Raw genomic sequence first — 22,483 nt, 5'->3', positions numbered from 1 at the left:
TTGTCTGAAATCTAAATTAAGTTACATTTTAGTCTATTTAGATAAACATTCTAAAGTGTAATGAATTGTTGAACCATTTAATTTGCCTTCAGCAAAGTTCAGATCCATTGGACGCTGAGAATTTTCCAGAACAAGCTAGATATCGGGTACGAATATTGATGATTCAGACCAAAGCTAGTTCAGACCAAAATACAGGCGGATTTTGGACCAAATGCCAGGCTGATTTCGGATTAATGTTAAATATTATATATTAAAGATAAAGAACGAAAACACGTGCATACTTTAATTTAGTAACGTGCATGCTTTAATTTAGTAAATGACCCTTTCATCAAGATCTTGGTTCAGTTGTTACAACTGGATTATTATTTCTCAATAAAATAAAGTAACGATTTAATTTCTTTTAAATCTTTCCCCTATTGAATTGTGAGTGCAAGATAACAGTGTTACAGCTCATTTGATCTGTATATAGAACTTTATCGTTATCTGACATAAAAATCGAGGGTTTGTTTCATTAAATGCAGTTTTCAATTGCTCATATTAACTAGGAAATAATGAGAAATATCATATTCCACTGTGGGCGCCATTGTAATACCTGTAGCGGGTACATGGGAGAATTAACAAAGTTACGTCTCCGTGGGTTCTTGTACTTTAATCAGACTTGATGATGACTAAATGAATCACCAGAAGAAGAAGACGAAGAAGAAGAAGACGAAGAAGAAGAAGAAGACGAAGAAGACCAGCGCTGTGTAGTAATTTGATGTACAACAGTTATTTTCTTCGATACCATTTACAAGATACTGAGTAACATCTTGCACCCAGAAATGTTGATGAATCTGACTCTTCGAGAATCGTTGGAGGAGTGAACAATGGAGCGGGGAACTTGTTAATGTAATAGGCGGTTGCATGTTAGGCACGTGCAATGCAAGCAACTCTCAAATACTACTCACTCACCATGCATACCACAGAACATGTATAAGGACATTGGACATCACTGTACTGAATCTGTAACACAAACATACAAAACACACGCAAAAAATAACACTAACAGTGATTTGCATATTTTAAACAACTGACGAAACTTAAAAAAATTTCGCATGATCCGAATCATTATATACTATGATCGAATCAGCCCTTAATATGGTCCATACAGCGCGGTCCGAATCAGCCGTGGTCCGAATTAATGTTTTTACCTCCCTTGTCAAAGAGCTCTTCTTATGGAGGAAAAGATAAACTGTATCATACAGTTGACAACAGTTTGGCAGGTGCAAGTGCCAGATATGTTATTTTCTGGCAGACATCCAGTCTTAGCTTTATGAACAACTAATCTATGTCTATATCTTGCATGTATGCGCCTTAGGCCTAAGTGTTAAACTTAAAATATGTCCGGAAAGGGAAAAGTCTCCCGCTTGGAAACCGAAATTGAAAAGTGTCGAATCCAGGGACTTTGGGACAAGGCAGCTGATTTAGCCAAGAAGTTGACAGCCAATAACACTGGTGTTGGTTAGCCGGCTTTTATTGTTATTCGAGAATGCATTTAAACTGATCATCTAACATGCTTGTAATAATAGGATGAAATGTATTGTAATTGATGTCAAGGCCAGCCATTGCCACTCCCACCGTAGTCCTGCAATGTAAGACGTATCACAGGGGATCGTATAAATGCTTTGGGGGCAGGGGCCAGTTTTTATGTACAAATTTAATGCAGCAATCAGCGACTTAGTATAAAAGATCATAAAATATCAAATACACAAGTGTGGTAAAAAAGTTCCATATTTTTGGATATCTATATTAAAACAAAGCATAAGAATAGCATTCACTTGACCAGTGCACACCAACCCCTATTTTATACATGCATTTTTCACATCCAAAGGCCATTTTTGACAGCATGTGGTGCTCACAGTGCAAACGCAAGCCCTTTCTCTGGATGAAAATTTTGAAAAACATTGTCTACTAAATAGTTTGATGCAATTCAGAATAGTTGTCATCCAAGCTGCTTTTGAGATACTCTGCTTGCCTTGAACCCACGTATCTACTGCTATGGGAGGCTGGCTCTTCTTCCTAGTCGACTATTGGTATTTCACTATGAACATACTGCAGAGCAACTATGGAAGGTGTACATGCCTGACATCAATTTCAAGAACAACACAAGCCCGAAACACCTAGATCAAAAATATATCCATATCTATAAATAGTAAACAATAATAGCTGAAAAAGTCTCACCATAGCCTTAAGTTAAGAAATTTGGCAGGGGCCAATTTACGAAACTGGACCCTGCAACCTTAAGAATTTGGCTGAAAATGGTTTATGTCAAAAGTTGTGCACATATCACGTATTTAGACATTATCTAGTACAATGGTATAAAGGAAAACTTTTTGTGCACAAAACTAAAAATGGTATTATGCTTTTATAAAAGTTACCTATTTGTAGCAAAAAGCACTGCATTATTTACATTGTGAATTATGACTGACTGCATTTCTTGAAAGATTTCAAATTGTTTGTAACCTACAATGCTTGTGGTCTTTGTTGAGCACCATAGCATCAGTGCAAAATCAAAATTCCTTTACAATGTTTCCTGAATGTCAAGAAGAGATCTGGAAGTTATAAATTTTAGGAGGGAATGACAGAAATGTTATGTTAGTTGCCAGTGACAGAAGTGAAAAGTTTCTATAAACTCTTCTAGCAAACTTAAAGAAATCACACATTTAAGTAATTCATGTGCTTTAGAAGTACTTTTAGGCTGATATAAAAGAAGCGGTTCCTAACTTTTCGTTATCATTCTGGAGATGTTAATAGCAGCATCAGTGTTGTGTCAGTGTGTGTTGTGTGTGTGTGGGTAATCGCAACACAAGTCTAGCTAGTCTGGAGAAGTCAAAGTTTAATCAGTTAACATTAGACAATGCAGGAATACTGATATACTGATGTGTGGGACCCTAAAACTTACAAAGTGACATATCAAATAAATTAATTTATACATAGCCAATAAAATTGACCATACATATACAAATTACTCAATACAATTTAACAGAGAAATTTCTTCTCAGACATCAATTTACTTACAACTGACTTTAATGTTTTCTGGAGTTTACAAAATCATAGTAAATAATAAGATAAGGTATAGAACAAATATTTACAGTGGAAAGTTCAGTTCAAGGTAAAAAGCATTTCACTTGCTTGGCTTTTGATAAGCATGTACCATAAAACAACTCCTGCAGAAGCTAAATCTGTCTGTCAAAGTCACTCTCTTGTGCACTTAGATCATAATGAGTATCTGGATGAGATTGAAGCTATTGTTTCTTTCAGCATGACTAACCGATTAATCCTAATCTCTTACCATGCAAACTGAGACCTGCAGAAAGAAAAGAAACAAGTGATATTGATGTACTTTTAACATTCAGTGAAAGCATAAGACTTTCAGAGGAGAAACTCTATGTGCATTGTTAAATGCATGAAACTGCCACTTAATTTTAAGCTTTTCCCCCTTTGTTAACTGAACCTAGAAATTTCAAAAAATATACATAACACTGAAACATTTCCTATTTTCACCCAAGTGTGAGATATGAATCTCTTATGTCAACTTCAGAGTGGGGTCATGAAGGTAGAAACTATGTTGGTGTGCTAAAACTTTCTTTTCACCAAAATATAGCAAGCAATATGTCATATGCATCATTATTTCTAAGACCATTCCACTGGTGACATTCAATATTCACAACAGTATGTTTATGTTTGATTCCTCTGAATTCTGTCTGCTCCTGTGGAGTAAAATTACTTTTAAGAATGGGGCCCTGAGTGGCCGAGTGGTCTAAAGTGCTCTCCGTTATGGATCACTGCAATCTCACCTCTGTCTGCATGTTTTCGAGTCTAGGATTCGGCCAATGTGGGTATGTGAGACAGCTTGCCAGTAGCTTCTCGTGGGTCAGTGGTTCTTCCCGGGGGTTTTCCGGGTTCTTCCTCCACCATTAATACTGGCTGCCATACATAGCCTATCATGTGCTGAAAAATGGCGTTAAACTCCAGAACAACAACAACAACAACTTTTAAGAATACATGTTGACATGCTATGCAATTGTATATGTGTGTCTGTATTGAAATGTGAATATTATTCATAAAAATAGGGGTGCAAACTCTGACAGCTACAGAAAATGCAAGACAATACATTATGATTACCATTTTGTTCCCATATTTAGTAAGTTTAGTCCAAAATATGCTACTTTGTCATGATGTAAACAGTTCTCACTTTGAGGTACAAAACACAGTTACCTCCCTCTCCAAAGAGCATTACATTCAACACTAAGTGATATATGGAAAAAGAAAGGAAATATAATGAAGCTAATGCATATTTATTATTTAAATATACACAAAGAAACAGAAAAGTATAATAGATGTGGCTGACTGTACCATAAAAAAATTATCAATTTTCCTTAAGGGGGCAGGGGACAGTTTTTATGTACAAATTTAATGCCGTAATCGGCGACCTAGTATAAAAAAAATCATAAAAAATCAAATACACAAGTGAGGTCAAAAAGGTCCATATTTTTAGATACCTATATTAAAACAAAGCATAAGAATAGTATTCACTTGACCAGAGAAGTCAATGGCAGTTCATAGCAGAAGAAATTTATGCACCCCAACCCCTATTTTATACATGCATTTTTCACATCCAAAGGCCATTTTTGACAGGATGTGGTGCTCACAGTGCAAATGCAAGCCCTTTCCCTGGATGAAAATTTTGAAAAACATTGTCTACTAAATAGTTTGATGCAATTCAGACTAGTTGTCATCCAAGCCGTTTTGAGATACTCTACTTTCCTTGAACCCACGTGTCTACTGCTATGGGAGGCTGGCTCTTCTTCCTAGCCAACTATTGGTATTTCACTATGAACATTCTGCAGAGCAACTATGGAAGTTGTACATGCCTGACATCAATTTCAAGAACAACACAAGCCCGAAACACCTAGTTCACAAATATGTCCATATCTATAAATAGTAAACAATAATAGCTGAAAAGTCGCACCATAGCCTTAAGTTAAGAAATTTGCCAGGGGCCAATTTACGAAACTGGACCCTGCCACCTTACAATTGACCTGTCATACATGTACTATATAATAACTACAAGTGAGGACACTCCTCTCCTTGCTCGCGGAACTGCTCCAGTGGCCTAGTGGTTAGAGTGTCCGCCTCGGATGCGTTAGCTTGTGGGTTTGATCCCCGGCCGAGTCATACCAAAGACTTTCAAAAATGGTACTAATAGCTGCCTCGCTTGGCCCTCAGCATTAAGAGGTTAGTGTTAGGATCGGTGTCAGGACAATGTGACTGGGTGGGACATCATGCCACATGTCTGCAGCATGATGCCCCAGTGCTAGACATCACTATAAACTGCCACACTGCAGACATCGTAGTGATATGACTGAAAAATTGTTAAAAGCTACGTTAAACATCCAAATCACACACACACACTCCTTGCTTGCACGACCTATTTGAGAATAAACGCTTAAGAAATTTGTACAGATATTTAGCTCGGGCATTTAAGTGTGTATCTCTATCAAAAGTTTTACTTAATATCATCCCTTTAAGGAATGCCAAATCATTTTCCCATGCTGCTGCTTGACACAGCCATGATCGCGCCTGCTTAATATGCAAGTGAGATCCCGTTGAATGTAATAATGTCCTCTCATTTGTTAAAAGAAAATGACATTCTGTATTTATTTATAACTTATTTTCAGTTGGCCAATTAGAAGGTAGTACTGTATTCCATTCAGCGCATTGTTCTTGCATATTAAGCAAATAATGGGTAACAAAACACTAAATTTGCTGGCCAAAAATTAATTTGCAAGTTTTACTTCAGAGATGCCTTTTGAAAACTATTTCACAATGTTATAATCTAAAGCCCTCCTAGGTGAGAGATATATATTCATCAGTCCATACAAATTTGAGTAGCCTGATGGTCAGGACCCCACTAAATCTAGACTGAGCCCCTCACATATTCTAATTGAGTTCTCCATTGAGCTTGTCCAGAAATAGCTTTATCTCCATTTCTGACAAAACCTTGAGCAAACCAATGAATTGCTGCATTTTTATTTTGGTCTTCTGGAAAGACACTGCATGATGAAATAATGCAGACAGTGCATTGACCCAAAAGCACATCTAAAGACATAAAATAGCAATCTCAATGTTGTGTTACAATAAAAGTAAAAGGTATTGCTTGTGGCAAATGGAATTTGAGTCAGGGCAAGTAATATTTTTAAACCACTTACCTTGGGCCCATGTTTCACATTTTGGGGAGGGGGGAGGCACTGAGTTGTGAGCAATTTCATGGAAGTTTGTAAAATGTCTTTGAGGTTGAGTATGAAAATATGTGACTCTTGTCAATGTACATGCTGTGTATTGATGGAAATTATGTGCATCTTTGGGACTGTCTTCCAATGGTTTTTATGCATCCAAACAGCAGACATGCATTTGTATGTGTATTTCAGCATTTCTAATAATTTAAACATAAATTTTGATGAGAGAAAAATCTAGTAAAGAGTATAACTTTAACATTTGTCTATGTTCGGCTCAAGCCAGACAAAGTGCCCATTAGCTGAGCAAGTTTTCAAAGTACAGTTCTCTGGCTTGTCAGCATGATTCTAAGGTACATCAGTCTAGTGTTGATGCATCTATGTTGGAAAAAGAATTCCTTATTGTGAATATCTCTCAGTACACATTACACTACAGATCAAATAATTCCATGATTGTAATGGTTATTCAAGAGAACATACCATTTGATTTTAAACAAACTGCAGATGTATTGGTTTTGTGCCTGCATGTTTATCCAAAATAGACCTTATTGAAGCTTCATTAGTCTTTGAGCTAAAAATGAATATGCTGCTAGTCTTGTAGTAAAATATATTTACCACACAGGGCAGCTTTTAGCAATTATGTGACAGTTTAATGAAATAGCATAGATTGCTGACCATTTATTGCTAAATATCGGGTCATTGCAATTATCCACAGTGTATCGCTTTGGGATGCAAAATTGAGAGTAAAAATATCCATGGTGTCAGAACTGGGGGTCAGATTGAGTAAAAAAACATTTCTGGTATCAAAACTGATAGTCAGATTTAAAGTTTGGGGGCTCTCTGATGCACAAATGAGGGTATAGGGAAACACACAACCTGGTAGTATTTTATACCCTTGTAGACTGAATAATTTTTGTTTGGGTATCAATGTTGTAAATGTAAGAATATCTTGACAAAATCAAACCACATTGATCAAATGTTACTATTAGCTACTTGTCTTTCTTGTTGAAATATTGAGAACAGCTGCTGCTATTCTTAATAACCACTCAGTCTGTTATCACATGGAAATATTCATAGGTGAGTAACGATTTACAGGTTACCTTTTTAATTTTTAACCACTCAGTCTGATATCACATGGAAGTATTCATAGCTGAATAAAGATTTACAGGTTACCTTTTTAATTATAGTAATAAAAGCTACCGTAGTAAGTAATTTATTTGGATTTCAGCAACTATATGCTGTTAATTTCATTTTACTGTATTTCTTTATATTTTAGCACAAAAATTAAAATTGTACCAGTATATTGGTGTTATGGCTCTAAGTTTTAAACTATATAACAGAGAGAAGCAAAAGCAATAAGTTTAGTAAAATCAAGAAATAATTCTTTCTTTAAGTTACAAAGTGAAAATTTAAGACACAGTATTGTTAATTAAATCCGATATCATTCTAAATGTTCCATTACATGTCCAAAAGTATAGAATGTTCCAAATGAGTTCCAGTAGTCTTGAATGTCCTGATGCATGAAGCTGAATACGTGCAAATTCTATCAATACTCTTTAACATCCTGTTGTGCCACAATGATGCAGAATGTCTTCGATTGAGTTCTCAGTAATCCCAAAGTAATGTTTTAGTAACAAAAGCCAATGAGCACTTTGTAGTTCAAATGAATAAGTTAAATAAATAATTTCTCTCAAATTATATCTGAACACAACTGTAAATGATTCCACAGACTGATCTTGAAATGGGAATGCATTGTTTGTTCACCAGTTTCCTTTAATTTATATCCCCACTTGACCTATGTCACCATAGAATGTTTTGGAAAACTAATCATTTCCATGGAAAATTCCACTAACCCTTGAACTCAGATTCTAGTAAACAAATTGTTTGCCACATAACAAATTTGACAAAAGTCACATATGCAAAAACTCTATCCACAATCTTTAATCATGGTCAAAAGTCAAGTACACAATATAAATGAAATATTAAAATATCAATGAATATTTGTTTCCTTAAGTAAATTTTAAGGCATTCTCAGTCAGGTGATAATGAGGGAAACTTTTAACTTTAAGAAAGTTCTTGAATTGTTTTCAGACACATATGTCCATTTCATCATTGGAGAATGTGGTCTCGAACAATATGTCAAAGAAAATCCACCATCAGAACAAAATACCGGCAAAGCAAAAGACTCACTGGGAGAAGTTGAACGTCATTTGAAATTAGTCAGCAATGAAAATGGAAAGGTACCTTCTTTTGTTTTTTCATCTTATGTTGTTGTCTGTTTATTTTAAAAATTAAGATACAGCAGTTTTAAAGTTTTTAAAAAAAATATCATTGTTTTCATGTTCTTTATGTACCTTATTGAAACTTTGGAGCTGATGACATTTGATTTACATGTATTATTTTAATATAAACTAATGCATTCCTCAATATAGGACATTTTTTGGACATTAGACTCTTTAACTATTTATGTTTATTGTTTGGAAATGTTAATATTTCATGATGAGGGATAAATTTCTTGCTGACAAATAATTGATTAATAAATGGTTACCAAAACCAGGGAATTTTTTAGTCTTTCAGGTGATGATGCCATGTAGCCCATGTCTAAAGAAAAATTCATAAAAGATCTTGTTGTTGTTGCTTTTCTAGGGTTTAACGCCATTTTTCAGCACAAGATAGGCTATACATGGCGGCCAGTATAACTGGTGGAGGAAGAACCCTGGAAAACCCAGGGAAGAACCACCGACCCACGAGAAGCTACTGGCAGGCTTTCCCATGTACCCAGGCTAGCCGAGCCTTGGACTCGAACTCACGCAGACAGAGGTGACATGGCAGTGATCCGGAACGGTGAGCGCTTTAGACCACTCGGCCACTCGGGGCCCCTCATAGAAGATCTAAGAACAAGGATGATAAGGAACAATTCGATTTTATTACACTGAGTCCCACTTCCCACCCCATAATAAAAAAAAAGATGTGAAATTGAGTAGGCCTACATTAAGGTGACACAATTCGTCAATAAATAGCATGAAGTTCAAGAAATGGATCTCTTGGAAAAACAAATAACATTGAATAATGAGCAGTTCATTGGTCATTGAAATTGACCTGTACTTGACTAGATAGAATAATCATAATATTACTATGTTGGTCATTGTATTTTGTACCTGCTAAAGCAAGTTAGATATAGGGAACACACTACCTCCAGCATTATCTTAGTAGCATGAATTTCGCAATCAACCTTTATAAAAAAAATATTTTTTTTTGCTACCCTGGGTCTACCTTTCGAAGGTAAACCACTACATGTTGAAATAAAGTTGTTTCATGAATCTGATGTCAGTAGATATGTAAATAGCCACATTTACCTGCTTTTGAAGTGTATTAATTAAATAATATGAAGATAATGTTGTTGGGTGCTATTTATTCAATTTCAGTGTGTTATGATAATGAAATTGAATCATAACTGGTATTAATTTGAAATTAAATCATTAATTGGTATTAATTTGAAATTAAATCATTAATTGGCATTAATTTGAAATTAAATCATTAATTGGTGTTAATTTGATTAATCATAGGAATATGACTCAGTTCCATATCAACATCATAAAGTATGGAATTTGTGTGAACATCCATGAAGAATTCTTTAATACAAGTAGTATACATTGGAAAATGTAATGAAATAGAAACTTCCTAGTTTTTGTGTCATTGATAGAAACATATTAGAATCTACTTTGTTTCCACTGTGTCCAAACAGAATTCATGCTGTTGAATTCTCATACTGTTAAGGGGGGCCCCGAGTGGCCGAATGGTCTAAAGTGCTCTCCGTTATGGATCACTGCCATCTCACCTCTGTCTGCATGGGTTCAAGTCTCGGATTCAGCCAATGTGGGTATGTGAGAAAGCCTGCCAGTAGCTTCTTTTGGGCTGGTGGTTCTTCCTAGAGTTTTCCAGGGTTCTTCCTCCACCAGTTATACTGGCCGCCATGTATAGCCTATCTTGTGCTGAAAAAGGGTCTTAAGCCCTACAACAACAACAACTTACTGTTAAGAATGATGCATGATAACCTTTGATTTTGACTTTCATCTTGGTTTACAGCTCAGCAATGAGGCCATTCTTCTTTTAGCCAAGCTGCACTATTGTAAAGGGGAGTACCAGTCATCCCTGGCCCTGTTTGATACAGTTAGCCTTGATAGTTTGCCCAAGCAAATGACAACACCACGACTTCTACACATTTATGCTGAGGCCTATGCAATCAAAGGTATATATGCATAGATTTTTTTTGGTGTCCTTAGGGACTGAAAACAGACCTCTGTCCCAATTTTGTTAACTGATCTTGATAGGTACTGTCTCTCTGTCCATCCATCCTGTTTTACCTCCATCTGTCTACCTTACAATCTTGTTAGCGTCTTTGCACAAAAACCACTCAACTAGAGAAATGAATTTGGCTGGCGTATTTTTATGCATATGTTGATATCCTGATGAGACTTTCAGGCTGTTACCACCATTTCTCCTTCAAATGCATTCCCAGTCACATTAACATTAGGGATATAAACTTGCTACCTCGGAAATCCAGTCGTACTAAAAGATAAAAGTCTTCATTTCTGTCTTTCTCATATAGACAAGGGGCAATAGCTCTTGCTCATTACCTTCCCTTGCCACTGCCAGGTGTCACTAGTTGTTAAGCTTCTCTGCATTACTGATAACATACATTATATCTCCAACAATCCAGGCCATCATAGTGTTAAAAATGGGACATACAACTTTAATTCTGGATTTATTGTGTTGGACAATCATTCTTCATTTTAGTGGCTTAAGCGGATAGAGTGTCCACCTTGGAAGTGGGAGTAAATGTGGGTTTGAACCCCGGCTGAGTCATACCAAAGACTTATAAAAATGGTACGAACAGTTACCTTGCTTGGTGCTCAGCATTAAGAGATTAGTGTTGGGACTGGATGGCTTGGTGTGAGGATAAAGTGACTAGGTGGTACATAATGCTACATGTATGCACACACAAATTTTTAAAAATATTGTTTTACAAATATTAGTGACTTTGTCAGTTTACAGACTTTGTCTATTTATGACCACATTACAACATGTTGTCTTTGCCATTGTTGAGTTAACATGACATTGACAGTTAGTAATTGCAGTGGTATTAGCAAGTTAGTAGCATGCTGAATTTCTAATTTATGCTTTGTTTTCTCTTAGTGTGTTGTTTCAGTAGAAATATAAATGGAATGCATGAAATGCAAAATGTTCAAAGCAAAGGAAGTCAGCCATGACTCTCGTATGTACTAAATGTACATTGTCTATGCCATGCAGTTTGTGTAATACATGGACAGACAAAGCTTGAGCCCACATTATTAGAGAGTAACATGCGGAATTGCTAATTTATACTTGTTTGCTTATGTTATTTCAGTAGAAATGTCAGCTAAATGCATGAAATGCAAAAAGCTCAAAGCACAGAAAGAGAGCCATAACTCTTGTGTCAGATATACTTAGTGTACATCATACCTTGCAGCATGTAATATGTGGACAGAGGAAGTTTTAGCTACAGTTGTCATAGAATAATTACAAATGCATGAATTTTCCCTATTTTGTAAAGCAGAACTGCATGATTTAAAAGGAAAGTGTTTGATACCATTGAAATGTTGATTTATGTTTTTTTTTTATTATAAAGTGACAAAATGTTTTGGGTTGAATTAGCATGGGGCTGTTTCATAATTAGTGCATAAAGGTGCACTGCACATCTCCATGATATTTATTGCAAAAGACAACAATGTTAAAAGCATAATGGAGGTATGTTGTCCACACAAAACACAAGAAATATTTATTAATATAAAACTGTATAAACTTGGTTGTTGTCAGTCAAAAACTAAAAGTGAAAAGTAGCAGTTATAGGACTTGACACGGAGCCAATTTAATTATCATTTTCATAGCATTACATGAAATTACTGCTAATCTGCTACCATTGTTAACTGATGGATCACTTAAACCCAGCAGTCATTAATCTGTTGGAGCATTGTAAATTACTGCTAGTCACTATTATAACATTTAATAAGTCATCACGAGTGACCATTATCTTTAATGTTTAATGCATCCATTTTTTTGTGATAATGGGTACTTCCCAGTATCTTGCATGTGGCAAGGTACATTAAATTCTTGTGTTGGAAATGGATCGGTTTTAAATCACTCATCCACTCACCAAGTGAATTAGTGTCATTATTGTCAAACAATCTTCATACATGTGGAATTAGCCTGATGTACTGCCTGCAAGTACTGTTTTCATTGCTGATGATAACACGTATAGGGTCTCATGACTGTATTGATCAATCAGAAAAGCTTATGTTTGCCTGCAGAACAGATAATTCAGAATTAAGCCAGACAATATTTGTTTATAATAAACATTCATTCAGTACTTTGTGTAGTGACAGCTATAAACATGTGGAAGTATTTATAGGGTGTGCATCCATCGCCAAAACCAGCAGAAATTAGAAATTAAATGACAGAAGATACTTCGATTGCATGTACAATTAAGAAAAGAGAGTAAGAAAGTTCCCAAAATGTCAGGAAAATGAACATAATTGGCAGAAGCATGACCCAGGAGAGGTTGTAATCTTGTGCCATTTCAGCACAGGGTATTTGGAGAAATACGACTGTGCAGGGTACTTCTTTACTGATGGGTGTAAAAGTGTTTACAAATCTCCTGATGCAAGCTCCCTACACATAATAGCAGTGGGATATGTGAAATTTAAACAGTGGGATATGTGAAATTTAAACAGTGGGATATGTGAAATTTAAACAGTTGGTTCCTCAGAAGCAGAGCAGATTGTGGCGTCTAAATCCATTGCTGAATCAGATACAAAAAACAAACATGAACTTTCAACATATTGTGAGTTTTGTTGGTGAATTACAGTTGTTGTTATTTTGAGTTGATTTTAGTGAATAATAAATGTAGAATTTGAAGCTGAACTGGCTTCTATTCATTTATAGCCTGAACTCTAAAATTTAGGCAGAATCAATAAAAAGAAATTGGGTGATACTGACGGTTAGTGAAAAAAATCTTAATTTCAGGCCTTGCAAGTCCATACCAATATTATATGAGTGACTTCATTATATTAAGAGGCTTTACAGTCACGGTATATTAATTCAGTTAATATGATCTTTAGATAACACCCCAAACAGTTGAACATTGTGAAAAGTGTAGTTTTGGGTTTCTTCATTTTTTAGTCTTGCCACCAGTCACATTTTCAGAGTTGTCAACAGTTTGTTGAGGTCTTGCTTCAAGATTTTCATCTGCATTATTTCCTAAACCCCTCGATAAAGTCACATCATGCTTGGCATGAATCATCATGAAGCTGAGACAGTTCATAATGTGACATGCTTGCAAGTTCTTTGACCTTGGTAAATTTGTTCTAGCTTTTGGTTCAAGTTTTTCATTTGTTTTGATTTTTTATACCCCTTGATGTTTTTTTTCTGTTTTTTTTTCTTTTACACATTTATCTGGGACGAACCATTATGATGATAAGACAGTTCATTCTGCAGCATGCTCATTTACCCATTGTCCTTGAGGTTTAAGTCACTGTCATGGAAAATTTGCATTAAGGTTTTGAGTAAAGTTTTATTCATTGGTTTATATTTTCTAAACTCTTTGATGGATTTTTGTTCAGACTTAGAATGAATCTATATAAAGCTATGACAATTCTTTCAGCAATATGCTTGCTCAGCGTTTTGACCTTGAGGTTAAGGTCACATGCCATACAACAGGCTTCAGTTATGGGGCTCAACATGCAGACTCTCGTCTTCATGTTTTATTTTTGCAGTACTTACAAATTATTAATTTCATATTCAGGTTCCTGTATTGAGAAGATCTCCCCAAGCAATACCAGTAAATACAAGGCTGAAAAGAGAGAAGAGCAAATAATATCCTGTTTTGAGAGGGCTGGTGACTTGGCATTGTTGTATCTACAGGAGAAGGAGAAGACTTTTTCCAGCTTATATGCCTCACAGCCTGTGGGAGCAGGGCCAATAGAAGAACTACAGGAGAACATTGGGCCTATCCTTGAGACAGCTATCCAGCAGTCTCCAATTTATTACATAAAGCACGGGTAGGTTTTTGATGGTAAAAAGTCAAATATGCCTGAGTTAGAGGTTACTTCATATCACCAACTGTGGATTCAGTTTTATCAATGGGTTACCAGTATTTGATGCTTTCATTTTTGCAAACAATGAATTAAAAAGCCCAGTGAGCAAGGATTTGATATGAAGAATATTTTACCCATGTCAAAAATCCATGAAGCTGAATACGTGCAAAATTGTTACTTTGTGTCAAATTGTGTACCCAGATGAATTCTAGATCTCTACAGTCATATGATAGAATAGATGAACTCTAGTTCTCTTTAACCATATCACAGAAGATATGAACTTTAGATCTCTGCAATCATACGATAAAAGAGATGAACTCTAAATCTCTACAACCCATATGATAGATGAACTCTAAATTTCTTCAGCCATATGATAGGAGAGATAAAATCTAGATCTCTACAACCATGTAATAGAAGAGAAGAATTCTAGATCTTTACAATCATAATGGGAGAGATGAACTCTAAATCTCTACAATTATATGATAGAAGAGATGAATTCAGATCTCTACAACCATATAGAAGAGATGAATTCTAGATTTCTTTGGTCATTTGATAGAGGAGATGAACTCTAGATCTCTACAATCATATGACAGTAGATATGAACCTGTAGTGATCAGCCAAATGTCTTGAGATGCCTATGTTGTTGCTTTTTGGAGATGACTACTCAGCCAAAGTTTGACTATTGGCATAACACATACTTTTGAAATACTTTTGTAAAATTGAAGGCTGTGTAAATTTGAAAAGCTCTGCTTGATCAGAATGGATAATTTCTTCTGAGTGTACAGGAATCCAAAATTTAACTTGATATTTATTTTACAGTTTTGGGCAAGATGCATACATTTATATTTGTATCTTTGTAACATCCCTGATTTGCCAGTTTCATTTAATTTATCAGCTTAATTCTGTGCTTAATGCAGTGCACACTTTATCCAGAAATAATCACATTTATACCCAACAAATCCAGCCTTTCTTTTAAAGACAGGAAAGCCCCCACAAAGAACAATAATATGCTTTGAAATGTTCCCTTGCATTTAGTATTCAGCAAAGATTTTTCACTGCAACATTTTCCAAACATTGTTAAGTTCCAGATCTCGGTGAGCTACAGTAGCTTAGTAGAGCACTGGATTCATAATCTAAGGGTTACATGTTCGACACCTGCCCAGGTCAGCCTTGGTTAGCTGCTTGATGTGTTCTTGTGAAAGGCACTTAGCTCCCATTTCCTCAGAATGATATAGCCAGTAATGTGTAAAAAGTTACAACACCCTCCCCTGGCATACAGATCAGAGTTGTATATGGTTATCTTTTTGATTTGATATGTTTGTGGAGTATCAAGGACACGTAAATATAAAATCACTTTAAATGGAATATTTGGAAACAGATTTTATTAAGTGGTTCCCACTCTGCACATGACTAGGGATGACAGATATAAGGACTCTACTTGGTTGTCATCTTTCGTTACATTCCAGTGGACCACAGAACAGTATTAAAAAGCTATGCTAAAATCATACTGTAATTGTATTGGGACAGTCAAATTTGTCTAAATGAGGCACACATCAATGTAGTTTTCTTAGGATACCTAAAATCATGTTAATGGCTCACTATTTTTCTTTAATCCAGTTTTGTGAAACTTTGTACCATGTAATCCAGGATTTGTTTTTATTTTGTAATATTTGATATGAGAAACCATGTTTGATTTTTGTGTGTAGAATATACTTTTATAATGAATAGAAATTTTCTTGGCTTAAGGAAGCTGAGTCCTTTATGACTGTTAAAGATGGTACAGTGTGACCCCGCTATAGCAGGCTTCATTATAACATAAATTCAGATATAACACGAATGTTTGGAATAATGTTATAAGAATATGTACATACATGTATTACATTTACAAGCTTGTTTGTTTCAGTGACTTGGAGAAGGGTATAGGCAGATTTAGGGAGTTGCTGCGGGCAGTGGAATCAAGGTTCTCTCAAGGATTGAGATTGGTAGGTGGTATTACGTCGTCTTCTTTTAGAGAACAGAATTAAGTTACTTTACCTTTTTGGATAAGTTTCAAAAATGTAGTAACACTTATTACAACCATGAGACTCAAAGCAGGATGAATGAAGCATAAAAAAGATCTATGGATTTTGTGATCAAGGTGTACAGAGGGTTTACTGAATTCACGTAGGAAGTATTGGGTTAATTGTTGCCTTGTTTATCACATTGGCTAGATAACTTTACATAACAGTTGTTGAACATTAAGATTTGCATGTAAATTTGTAAGAATATAAGCGTCAGTTTGAATGCACAAGTAAAGTAGTATGCTTATGGGCAAATAAACTGTCATTGAAGATTTGTAACCTTCTCTGTATTTAATTAAAATTTCCATAATTTTCTACAAATTTCTATAATGTCCCTATATTTTGCTGGGAGAAGCACTTTGCAATGTTTCTTATTAATGATGGGTTTATTTTTCAAAACAAAGGATAATAAGGACACAGAATGGTTCATCCTGGTTGATATGTGACAAGTAATAGTAATGGATATATGTGTTTGAATTATTATTTCTTTCCAGGATGTTATCAATATTGGCTAATTTATGTGGTGAAGTACTTGAAAATTTGATATTCAGGTGGTAATATTTGCACATTTATTTCTGTTCTTGATGATTTTACTATAAAATCCCTATATTTTGGCTTTATTTTTATACAAAATTCTCTATAAAATTCCTTTAATTTTTAAAAATACGACTGCGATGCCTGTGATGGTTAAATTGATCTGATAATTATAATTCACTGGTAGATCTGGATCAAATTAAATATAATATGGACAACATAGACATATATTCTCTGCTATAATGCACTAGCAGTTCATGATCAAATCACATAAAATGAGCAAAGATTTGGGTCAGATCAGATATAAAATGAGCAGCATGCACCCAGATCTTCCATACATAATGCTGTGGCAGATCAGGATCAAGTCATCAACAGAATGAAAAACATATACCTGGATCTTTTATTTAATAATGCACTGGTAGATTGGGGTAAAATCAAAACTAGAATAAACAGCAAAGACCAAGATCTTCTATCCCACAATGCACTGGAAGATCAAGGTCAAATTATACGTTTCGGCCAATGTGGTTATGTGAGAAAGCTTCTCAGTAGCTTCTCATGGGTCAGTGGTTCTTTCTGGGGGTTTTCCGGGTTCTTCCTCCACCATTAATACTGGCCTCCATGTATAGCCTATCTTGTGCTGAAAAATGGCGTTAAACCCTACAACAACAACAACAACAAATTATACGTAGAATGAACAACATTGATCCAGATTGTAGTGTAAGCCTTAATCTAATTAGCTTCAAAATATCACTTGACAGTAAAAGTAATCAGACATTCCACACTGGATTGGAACTGATATACACCAACATCTGGTTTATGTTATATGTTTACTAGGTAGTCTTTTCTCCCCTTCCTAACTGTACTGATGTCTTGTATTTAATAAATGGTATAGAATGCCTTCTGCAGTTATTCTTCAATAACAAATAACATTACAAGATCTGCCAGCACAGTATGAGATGAAAGTTCTCAGTGTGAGCTTTTTTTGGTGTGTGTTTGCATATAAGCAGATATGGTGATATTAAAAAAATATGACTTTTTCACAATTTGCATATTTTTATTCCCATGTAATCATTTCACATTAGACTCTAGCCAGGCAACTGGCAGAAGTGCTGCTACGTGGAGTTTGCGAGAAGACATACAAACCACCCAGCATTAAAGGAGACTTAGTAAATCCCAGTCCAAGAAAATACACAGGTGATGGGTGAGTATTTAATCCACTGATTGTGAAGGAAATATCCACATATGCATTTTTGGAGGGAAAGGTTGTAAGCATTCTTTTTAGTTTCACTCTGTATTCTCGTACTGTTAGGTCAAGATTGGTATATATTCATTTGCAGTGTGATTCTGTTTTCTGTCATGTCCAGTACAGGTGATTGCTTGTAGAATTCTGTAATGGTAGGGTTTCTTCCAGATATCTCATATTTAAAGTTAATATTTTTATGGTTTTGACAAACATTTAAAAAAAGTCATTGACTTTGGTAGTTGATTTGATAAATATATCATCCCAATAAACTGTTTCTAAAGAGCTTTTGTATTTCAAAATAAATGTGTATGAATGCAGATGAATAATAGCAAGTTATGAATGCAGATGTATAATAGCAAGTTATGAATGCAGATGTATAATAGCAAGTTATGAATGCAGACATTAGTTTAAAGTTATGAATGGAGATGAATAGTGGCAAGTTATGAATGCAGATAAATAGTGGCAAGTTATGAATACAGATGAATAGTGGCAAGTTATGAATACAGATGAATAGTGGCAAGTTATGAATACAGACAATAGTTTGAAGTTATGAATACAGGTGAATAAGGGCAAGTTATGAAAGCAGATGAATCGTTTCAAGTTATGAATGCAGATGAAGAGTGGCAAGTTATGAATACAGATAAATAGTGGCAGGTTATGAATACAGATCAGTAGTGGCAAGCTGTTAATGCAGGTGAACAATGACAAGTTTTTATGTTTTAGGATACAGGTGACTTTTTATACACTGCTTAGAAAAAGACAACATGGAACTATTAGGTCTTGAATCCATAAAATGTTCAAGGCTGTGACTTTAAATTTACTTGACATTTCAAGATCTAAAAAAGTTATTGTTGACATGAAATTTTCATATTTTGGCTATTTCATTACATAAAATGTTCCGACTAAGTTTGACAGCTTTCGCTTTGATGAAACTCTGATACATAATAATTCTAGGCTGAGTAAAAGTTAGAGTATTTTGCTTGAACTTCAGCGCTAAATAACCTACTAGTGTTTATGTGCTATGAAACACCAACTAAATGTTTACTTCAAAAGTTATGTGAATCCCAGGTCAGATGCTATGAACTAAGTAATCACCACTGTATCAGTTTTACTTTAGTTGACTTCTTAATTACAAACTATACATCTATGCTAGTATCAGAACTAGGTGTCAAATGATTCATTGATGTTTTGATTTATCAGTAAATATATCCATATTGATACAAAAGGCAAAGAATCAATTTAAAATAATACTTAGTCATATTGATACAAAAGGCAAAGAATTAATTTAAAACAATACCTGCCCATTACAGTTTACTTTATACTTTAGTCTGTAACAGTCATGAATTATTAGGCATTTGCCTTTTAATTCTTTAAATTGAGAATTCATTGGAGTAAGCTGTGATGGGCACAGACACGTTTCTTTCAGTAAGAAATAAAAACTATTTACAAGGAAATTTACACTAATTTTGTCTGATTTTGAAAACAACAATTTGACACTTTCCAGACTTGGGGTCCAAAGTATTTATGTTATCAAGGTAAGGATGAAAATGTCATATGAATGGTGGATAAATCTAAGTATATCTGCAAACTAGAAATATAACCAGTTTATTGATCTATCTGAACTGCATCACCCTACCATTGACAATCCTTCTAAAGATGACAAGACCTTTAAGTTGATAATGGTATTGATAGTGTATTGCATCATACATTGTGTAGTCGCAGTAAGTGTCAGTATTATGCCCAAGCTTATCAATTCGACATCATATGGGAACTGATGTTTCTTTTATGAACTTTCTCTTATTTCTTTTCAGTTTGTTTGTCCCAGATAATGAGACAGAAGAAGCACTGCTTCTCTTGTTAATTGCTGAAGTTATAGTAAGTTGTTTTTTGTTAACATAAAAAAGTCTAAAAATATATATTATTTAATTTTGTGATGTAGTTGAATGAGTTGGATTAATTAGTTTAATAATTACAAATGTTTATCTTATTTAGCTCTTCACAACTTTATGAGCAATTATCTTGAACTCATTTTCACTCCGACATAAGTCACCATTATTAGTGTAACATTGAAAATGCAGTTTTAAATTGTTTGAATATTTGTAAAAAGATTCTAAACCCAATTTTTTGGTCTTTTTTGTTATTTTGATCAGCTTTTTACTAGAGAATAATGAATACAAAATGTATATTTGTTTATCAGCAATAAAGATAAGGTTAATGCTGGTGAGCTTGAAAAATGAAACAGCAACAAAAAATCATGGCCGCAACTTGAAAAATTCATCAACTTTCCACTTGTCTAGAATTAGGATTTCCATAATAATTTTTCTTCATATTTTATATAGACCTCATATTTTATATAGACCTATAATAGTATAGTATTAAAATTTAACTTGCCAAGCAGAGTTCATAACTTTTCTAGAGCTGTGGATATGGGATATTTGCAACAATAAACTAACTAATGATGTCCTATCCCATATGATTTTGATATTTTAACATTTAGCTATCTTCTTTCAACCTAGGCAACCAGAGAAGCTGTGTTGAATAGATCTGCAGAGCACCAGCAAGCTCAAAATATCACCTTCCAAAATGCAACAGCAGTCTATGATCTCCTTGCCATAGCTCTTGTCAAGAGAGCTCAGTTTGATAGACTGTCAGAGGTGAGTCTACATACACTTCATATTCCTGTCTTCAGCGAGGTTCAGTTGAAATTTGATTTAGTGTACACCTGTCATTATGCAACTCATATAAAGGATACTCTTCCTGACCTGAGCCCTTGTATCAGACACACACATGAAACTGATTTAGATTTATCACTGTAAAGGATGGTGTCACCTAACAATGGTCGTGTAGCAGTTGTATAATGTTTTAATACAGTATACAATGTGAGTAATCGATGGAATCAAAGTAAAAGCAAATATCAACATAAAAACTAGTTTTTTTATTATGAAATAATTGCTTAGGTATGTAATGCATTATTTGTAAAGTAACTTGATCTGAATGCTTGCATCATGTCTCACTTGCAGTGTCCTTCCACTGTCAAACTCCATGTGATGCCAGCATCCAGATCAAGTGATTTCACTGACAACTGGTATTTATTTGATGCCATTTATGCAACCAATTGTAACAACTTAGATCAGATATTTTTTTATGACAAGTGTTGATATAAGATGGTAACACATCCTTATGCCAGTGATTTTATATTTAACTCGGTAATAAATAATAACGAGAATCACAGAAGGTAAACAAACATGTTCACAAGCATGTGATTTGCAAACATGTTGCTGACATTTTTTGGAAAAAATTACCAGATAAATAAATCAGAGTATTACTATCCAACTGCCTTTGCTCTCTTCATCCAGTCCAGTACAGAATACAATGAACTTTTGGAAAGAATCCGCATAGTATTAAAGTCATCCGTATTCATCATGGCTTGCTACAACACTGATGAGAATGTCAAAATTTTATCTCCATCTCTTTCAGGATGGATAAAGTGCAATGAAGTGTAATAATTCCAAACATATCACCCAATATATATTAATATATTAAGTAATTATCATTTACATATCATTAAATAATTGCCATATAAATAAGATTCAGGTTTCCAAAATGGAAAAAAACCAACTTGTGTAAGTAGAATAAAAAAACTTAGCAGTGAGTATGTGTGTGTGATTTGGATTTTCAATGTAGCTTTAACAATTTTTCAGTCATATCGCTACGATGTCTGCAGTGTGTCAGTTTATAGTGATGTCTAGCACTGGGGCATCATGCCGCAGACATGTAGCATGATGTCTCACTCAGTCACATTATCCTGACACCAGGCCGACCAGTCCTAACACTAACCTCTTAATGCTGAGCGCCAAGCAAGTCAGCTGTTAGTACCATAGTTGTAAGTCTTTGGTATCACTTAACTGGGGATTGAACCCCAGACCTCCCACATCCTAGGCAGATGCTCTAACCACTAGGCCACTGGAGCAGTGAGTAATGACTATGACACACTGGATGGCATAAGAGTTCAACACTCTAAGTATTAAAAAATTGTATAGACCTTTGACTTCTGTCTTTCACTGGCATCATATACATCTCTTTTGCTGGTAATGCTGGTTAGTTAATTTCATTGAATGTGGGAAGCATGCATGTGATATCAAACAGTGCACTCACTGATATGATGAAAGAATTTTTCATATTAATTAACTTACATTCAGCAGTATAAATTATGTTGTGTGAAATAACTAAAAAGTAAAA

At 34.8% G+C, this 22,483-nt stretch overlaps 1 protein-coding gene across 1 annotated transcript in view; it reads left to right on the top strand.

The window, feature by feature from the left end:
- The first annotated feature begins 1,210 nt into the window (after window positions 1–1,210).
- The window catches only part of LOC149808245 (tetratricopeptide repeat protein 7B-like), a 62,837-nt gene continuing 41,564 nt past the window's right edge, over window positions 1,211–22,483 (top strand). The window contains exons 1-8 of the mRNA XM_089975360.1: window positions 1,211–1,500; window positions 8,367–8,515; window positions 10,362–10,524; window positions 14,116–14,371; window positions 16,311–16,389; window positions 18,084–18,202; window positions 20,056–20,119; window positions 20,761–20,898. Coding sequence (XP_089831486.1) covers window positions 1,380–1,500; window positions 8,367–8,515; window positions 10,362–10,524; window positions 14,116–14,371; window positions 16,311–16,389; window positions 18,084–18,202; window positions 20,056–20,119; window positions 20,761–20,898 — 1,089 coding nt within the window. The 5' untranslated portion in view covers window positions 1,211–1,379. The remainder of the gene's footprint in view (window positions 1,501–8,366; window positions 8,516–10,361; window positions 10,525–14,115; window positions 14,372–16,310; window positions 16,390–18,083; window positions 18,203–20,055; window positions 20,120–20,760; window positions 20,899–22,483) is intronic.

This window comes from Sinohyriopsis cumingii, chromosome 1, assembly GCF_028554795.1.
Source record: "Sinohyriopsis cumingii isolate HCF-2022 chromosome 1, ASM2855479v2, whole genome shotgun sequence".
NCBI lineage: Eukaryota > Metazoa > Mollusca > Bivalvia > Unionida > Unionidae > Sinohyriopsis > Sinohyriopsis cumingii.
The sequence above is the reverse complement of the archived record's forward strand: the minus strand, read 5'-3'. Positions and strand labels throughout refer to the sequence as shown.